General features: G+C 47.4%; 1 protein-coding gene and 1 non-coding gene across 2 annotated transcripts in view; both read right to left on the bottom strand.

Annotated features, from left to right (window-relative positions):
* Positions 1–3,206: 3,206 nt before the first annotated feature.
* The window catches only part of LOC119461651 (microtubule-associated protein futsch), a 79,416-nt gene continuing 75,385 nt past the window's right edge, over positions 3,207–7,237 (bottom strand). The window contains exon 3 of the mRNA XM_049671844.1: positions 3,207–5,832. Within this exon, the coding sequence (XP_049527801.1) occupies positions 5,794–5,832 (39 nt within the window). The 3' untranslated portion in view covers positions 3,207–5,793. The remainder of the gene's footprint in view (positions 5,833–7,237) is intronic.
* Positions 6,652–6,813, bottom strand: LOC119462954 (U1 spliceosomal RNA). Its single transcript, XR_005194311.2, has one exon. It is a non-coding gene; the product is annotated as a U1 spliceosomal RNA (small nuclear RNA).

Genomic DNA, 7,237 nt, shown 5'->3' with positions numbered 1-7,237 from the left:
ATTGCAGGGCCAGTTCCCCTTGCGCTCGGTTGCAAGATACGCATTTGGTGTGCCGCAGCACAGCGTCGCCCCCCCTCCCATCCCTCCTATATCCCCACGGCCTTTCGCGCGACGGAAGTCGCGTTTGCTCTCCGCCGTGCGTTCGCTCTCCGTGATAGCGCGCGTCCCCCGCGCGCTTTCACTCGCACATACGGCGCGCGGCGACGATTTGATCGCCCTTGGACTTTATAGGGAGCCTCACGGCGACGGCGACGGCTGAAATCCGCTCGAAATGTTCATATAATTGCTATCGCAACAAAAGTGAGTGAGCTTGCCTCGCTTTGACACTGCTCGCGCGTTCGTCGTTTTCTTCCACAGCTAGCTCCAACGCTGCCCATCATAAAATAAAGGGGAAGTGGAATACAGCAATAATGCAACATAGACAACTTTGGAGCTACAGTAAATATGAGGCAGTGCGTCGAATCTGGCAAGAAGTTTTCGGGCCAGCCCTAACGTTTGCAAATGCAATTCTGTGCTAGCGTTCCCATACTGCCCCTCGCGCTCAACGCCGGAGGACGTTGAGGGAAAGGGCAACAGTGACGCTGGGGAGGAAGAGGGACATGTCAGGGGTGGCGCGGGAGGGTGTTGAAGGAAAGGGCCTTGGTGGAGATGATGGAGGAGGAGGGAAATTTCAGCAGCAGTGCAGTAGGGGCGTTCAGGGCAAGCGCGCTGGCGTAGCTGGGAAGGAGGAGACAAACGTCAGCGGCGGCGCCAGTAGAACGTTCTGGAAACAGTGGCAGCACGCTCGCAGCGCGCTAGCGCGCATTGTATACGTTGCCGCATGGGCTCAGAGCTTCATTCCACATCGGTATGGGTCCAACTAGGCTTCCGCCTTCACATTCTTAGAAATTTCTAAGCATCTCCGTAATTTTTTGTTTATCTTGCGTTGCACGTAAATGCAGCCGCGATCTATTCCAGTGCTGTCGACGTCTGCGATCATCTTGACAGAAATCAACCCCTAAGAAACCGTACAAAATTTATACCAGCGCGCTGTTTGCTCACGGCCGTATGCTCTCGTTACAGTTACTTGGCGGCCTGAAAGCACGGGTAAAACAAAAACGCTGTCATCCATAGCGATGCTTACCAGATGCCCACAGATGTCTCTTGCAACTTGCGTTTATAAAGCTTTCCTCTTGTTCGGGTTCCAACTTCTGGCAACACAGATTAACGCTACGCGGGCCAGCATTTTCATTCCGAGAACGCCAAGCAAGAACATTTTGGTCACTTTCAGAAAGTGTGGTTTTATTGCATAAGTTTTATACAAATGCATTTTTGAAACAATAAAAACAAACAGGAACGAAAACAAACCTTGATTCTCTTCACGGTAGTAACAAGTTTTTTTTTTCTTTTTAAATGTACACCGTCCTTGTCTTGCATGCGTTTAAACAGTGAGCGGTTCAAAACGAGTACCACGTGCGCATGCAACATTTGGTTAGTAAACAATGCCAAACTTTCTATACGTCGACTATATAGTTTTGGCGGTGCTTTCAGAACGGTCAACCGTTCACGTAATACTTGTTATTCTGCCACTGTGCCTCATGTCGGTCAGCGTTGCGCTTTATAACAGCCTAACAGTAGTAACAGCGAGAATGATCCTGTGCAATGATCTATCGGTTTAGAGACGTTACCAGGGACGTGTTTAGGGCTGCGCTGCGAGTCGATCGTTCCCGCGATATAATCAAAGTAAATTCTCATCCGTTACTACGGCATTGGAGGCAGATTTTACGTATCTGCTAGAAATAAAACTGACGACCACAGCAGCTGTAAGTGCTAATTTTATCTCGTGAAAATGGAAAGCGTTGTCGTCAGGGGTTGAAATGTATTGCAATGTGGTCTTTCTACGACGGGAGTCGAACGCACACACCGCTTTGGACTTCTAAACTCACCGGTTACTCGAAACGTACTAGAAGCCATGGTGTCACGGTCTCGTCTCTTCAGGCCTAGACCAAATCTCGCTTTCCTTAGACACTCGTATCTTGCTTGTACGCGCATATGTTTAGGGAGCCTTCCGTTTTTCAATCATGTTTCTATTTCCTCTTTCCTCTGTGTAGCACAGCAAGAACCGGACGCCCTTCTAGTGCCTGTCCGAACACAAGCCGTACACGGATAAGGTAGCATAAAGCTGCGTTTTGTGTTCACGAAGACTGACGCTTGTACGCAAAAAACAACGTAAAAAAGCAGGCCTTTGACGAATGTTAACAGATGTATAGCCTGCAGTAAGGCATGACACCGGGTTAATTGGCGTTCCATCTTGTTAAACAGCATGAAACGAGGGAAAGGTGCTTGTGATCAACCCACCCTTTTTGCTGACCTTTCTCTCGTCTCGCGCTGTTCAACAAGATGTATAGCCGCTGCGACCCAATCCCTCAAATAACACGGCATCTCTCAGATCTATACACACGATGACGATCGACTCGGAGCACGCGCACACAGCAACGTCAATGTAGACGTGGCATAGGTCAGAGGGTCATTGTTTGACGCAATGCCCACGCAAGGTCTCAAACGTGACGCGGATGGTAACGAGCAAAAGCATACAGCTGCCACGGAAGGCGGTAAAAAGCGGCCGAGCAACACATGTACTACGTGATAACTACACAAAGCTGGCTCGTTTCAAATCCTGAAGGTAAATCATGCTTCATAAAGCTCATTGCTTAGAACACGTGACTAGCTTGCTTTCGTAACACTCATTTTACCCCATACAGACGGGCTAGTGGAGAAATTATTTACCAGCAGTTCTTTCTTTCTTCCTTTCTTCTCGTAGGGCGGTCACAACAGCGCTTCAGTCCAGCCTCATAGACTGAATAGGCATGTCTTGGCAGACGTCGGCAGAAGACACTTGTAGCGATTGTGTTGTGCCGACGTCGCACTACACTGCGTCTATGGAAAATAGTTCCATTGCGCTTCAGATGATTCTTGCTGACATTGTCGTTTTAATAGTAATTGATTTACTCGTCAATATCATCAATTTTACTTGGAACGTATCAAGCGGTCAAACCACTTCTTGCATGCCAAGCTGTCGCGCTGAACACAGAAAGGCCGCTAGCACTTTTAACACTATTTTCCACATCAGCAGCTTTTCACCGTCGTGTGATTGTACTGAGCACATGACATCGCCGTTCCTGTAATGTATTTCTTTTTATTATTGGAATGTACAAGGCCCTTTTGCAAAAAAAAAAAAAAAAAATGTTGCTAGTGTTGAATGCAACGAAGTGCAGATTCCGTCGCAATGCCACAGGTGCTCTGAAATGACCCTGTTTCATTACGTGAGTACAAGCACAACCCACCAGAGAACGGCTATGCTGAGATACTTCAGAACTGCGAAAGTTTGAAGGGTCAATTATGCATACTTCTCCAAGCTTGCATGTCGATATGTTTCGCATATGAGCGCAGGAAAATACTGGTCACTTTATAGATTGATGTGTCATACCGTTGATCGGGCGAAAGAACTGCTATTAAAAATGTAGCCTATTGTAAAAATGTGTTCCGCGTATGACTGGTGTACTTCTGTGTGACTATATATACTATATATATAGCGATGCTTTTTGAAAAAAAATATTGTTGGAAGTTCAGCGCCCTTTTTTCTATTTGTCCCCTGTGCTGTTCTTCCACAGTTAATGAAAACTACAAGCAATGTTTCACCAAAGAGCCAAATCTTACACCATTCTATTGGAAAAATAATGGCTTCAAGGCGCGTCCTTGTGAATTGCACGTTGTAAGCGAAAGAGGATCTCCCATGCAGGAGCTGCTTACGACGATTACCTGTCTGATGTGGCTGAACATTCTACGTAAATTTGACACCGCATAAAGCCTTCGCCATTTATCTGGCCCAATAGGATGATGCACGATTAGCTGAGCCAGTGATTATCGCTTGAGACAGTTAGTCCAAATCTCCATAGCACTGTCCACAAGTCGCCATCGAAACAGACAATTTGGAGGCATACATCTATTGGAATCACATCTAAATGTTGGTTCAATTTTAAGTATCGTACAAATACAAGGCGTTCTTGAATATATAAGCCATGTGCTACACGTTATTCTAGCTTTATTTTTATTTATTGTTTCCTATACAGGCGACGTTCCTGCGTCGCTGCGCGAATTCCCTCCAAAACATGATACGCCGCGTAAATACTGGTGTATTGACAGTGTAGTTTTCCACCAATCACATTTAATGATCGCCTTGATCTGTCGTATGTAATATACAAGTACTAACCCTATCGCTCACGTACAACCAGTGAGCGCTTGAAAACGGCGCACCCAAGAGAATAAGGCGTCGTTTACGCTACAATAAATGGGGTCACATATCTGCATCATGGCCTTCAGCAACGTTGGTCTTGCCCTCGCACTGCTGCCATTCAGGTAAATAGCCGTAGAGACCTGTAAATATGACCCTTTTTTATAGAAAATACGCCACTTCGCCAACCTCAATAAGTTCGGCAGCCATGGTTTGTTAGTCAGGGCCACTTCGTGAATAACACGACGGCTCATTCGGTTCACACCGAGTAACCAATTCACCGAATACGCAAGTTAGTCCCAGCGTGAGATTGTGTACCTACCGTCGTAAGTCGCAAAAAAAAAATAATTCAGTGGTCATTTAGCGGTAAATGCGAGAGAAATGCGTTAGCATTGCGTCGCACCTTTTTGAGGTCCCGGATCCATGAATGAAACCGCGTTCACCACATTACAAAGTGTTGTTCAGGAGCTTACTCGACACACGTCCTACCTCTTGGAGGCGCGAAATGCAACTGACAGTGGTCCGGAGCAGACTAACATCAGTTGCAGTATATATATAAACCTCTACCACATGACGGGCTTCCCACACTTCAACCACATACATTTGTCCCCACTTTGACACCCGTAATGCTAACGCAATAAAAGAAAAGTGTTAGGCGGACGGACGTCAGGCTTAAACTGGAGGCAACACTGGTATCTGAACAAGCGCAACAAGCGCATCGACATCGCGTCTTAGCGCAAACTTGGCCCATATCAAACGCGCTTTCTACGTAAAAAAATGGGTGCTAACCTGGGCTCGATCTTGCAACGGTTCGGAAAGCGAACCGTTGGTTTGTCCACGAGTGATTGGTCAGAGTCACGCTCTCGCCAGCAGTCGCCCCTCGACCCTGCCAAATTCTACCAGACTGTCATCTTGTCCACTCTGATTGGTTAACAGGGGAGCTACGCCGTCTTTGATGGGCTGAAAACAACGTGGCGGAACCTGACAGTGTCCAGAATAGGACCACAGGCTCCTTCCGGAGCTGCGGTCTCGCTTGACTTTGCCTACACAACAATTGTACCACGTAGAAAAGGACGCACTTCTTTCCCATATACTCGCCCCGCATTCTGTCCGGAGCAGATATAATGCATTAGCAACAGGGGTTGCCAGTATTTGAGTAGCTCAGCGCAAGGATGAGCCATGACCCAAACCGGTATAGTGTAGCACTGTCAACAGTATCTGTCGTCGGCAGTTCCTCGCCTGCAAAACGTAGTCCACTGCATCACGTGACCGAGGCTCCTGGAGCTTGCGGACGACACTTATTCCCGGCCGTGTGCGGCTGCGCGCAATGCACGATTCTCGCGAATATGTACACAAGTTTCAGCATGGGCAACACAGCGGAGCGTTCCGTATCGCGTGAGGCGAGGGATGAGCACGAGTTTCTTTTTTTTCTTCTTCCGGATACGATGAGGTGCTGGAAGCCTTCATCGAGGTGAGCTCTGCAAGCGTATTGGCCACCGCTAGGAGAGTAGCCACTTGCTGCGTCAGCCGTCATCTTGCGAAGACAGCTCCGTGTCGCTCGCCTGCGCAGACAAAAAGTAAAAACTCTCATGTCACAGGCAATAAAAAGTTTTCACACACGCACAGGCAATCATAACAGAACCTTTCGACTGCTTAAGTAGCATAGCCAGAACACGCTGCCGAATGTGAACGCCCTGTCACGGTCTTCTAAGCGTGCGGCAACTGCGTAGAGCGTATTCTAGCGACGTATTTTCGGCGTGCTGGTCACTCGGCAAATAGGCGCCTTCATTTTACACCCCCCGGATACCAGGCCACTGTTGTGGCCATTATTCACTAAAGTTAGTACGGATGATGCCCTTTGTTCGGTCATACCTTAAAATGCATCATAGCCTAGATTACAGGACGTTAGTCGTGCTGTTTAAAACTGGACGCGCGAACGCCGATCAACGCCACGCCGATGTTTCGTCGGCTGCGGCATATGTCATCCGCATTAAGCTCATAGCACAATTACAACTGTTTCGCACGCACTAAGGTAGGTAAGGGCTCTTAGCACGCATATAAGCAGGGCGATGACCACAGTGGCATTGCTTTAAAATGTCAAACTACATGACAGGCAGAATTCTTCATCTCAAGCTTACAAAATGTTCAGTGAAGGATGAAGGCTGTACCAGTGATATTTAGTCCCCCCAAGCCGTGCATGAGCTGACTCCGTATCCATTCTGTCACTCTAAGATATCACTGGAGTTGTGCTTCACGGATTACACGGCGCTGCACCCATTTGCTCTTCAATGAATTTGGCTTCTTCGTGGTGTTTTAGAGTTGCAACACCATTTCTATTGCGATCAACAAGGCTTCTCTGATTTCTTTAGGTTCGAATATGGAAAAAGCTGGCGCTCATGCCTAGTTCCACTACCAAAAATTTTATGCACCATTTAACCCACTTAGAAGTAGTGACGCGCATCTGCCAACCAAAGTGCAATGAAGGCTGCCGCGAGGGGGCCGCGACCATCGTGACCAATACAAACCCAGCACCAGGTAAGTATACATGCGGTAGCGGTGGGAAGCCAGGCCATTAGAAGACAAACCGAAAGCGCAAGTGTAAGCCCTTGTTCTGACTCAATCAAGGAGCTACACCGCAAGTGGATGCCCTCCGAGTTAAATGAACCTCAGAAAGTCCCTGCGTTCACAGAAATGTAAATTTAAATCGAAGCGGTATTGTGTAAACACAATCGAAACTATGTGTAAACACGAGTCCCAATCTACGCTGTTTGTACACTTTCCGTTTATGAAACCAACCCTACGGAATGGCTACGTTGTTGGAAATCGCACTGTATCTTCGTTCGTGATTTCTAACCAACCACGGAGGTTATATAAAACTTCCTTGTACTGAATCTTCCTTGTGTCTAACCCGTTCTAAGCCGAGAAGTTAGATTTGACTAGTCAGCCTCGAAACTGTACCAGCGTAAA

Source organism: Dermacentor silvarum, chromosome 8, assembly GCF_013339745.2.
Source record: "Dermacentor silvarum isolate Dsil-2018 chromosome 8, BIME_Dsil_1.4, whole genome shotgun sequence".
In the NCBI taxonomy this organism is placed as follows: domain Eukaryota; kingdom Metazoa; phylum Arthropoda; class Arachnida; order Ixodida; family Ixodidae; genus Dermacentor; species Dermacentor silvarum.
This window is presented reverse-complemented; position numbering and strand designations above follow the sequence as displayed.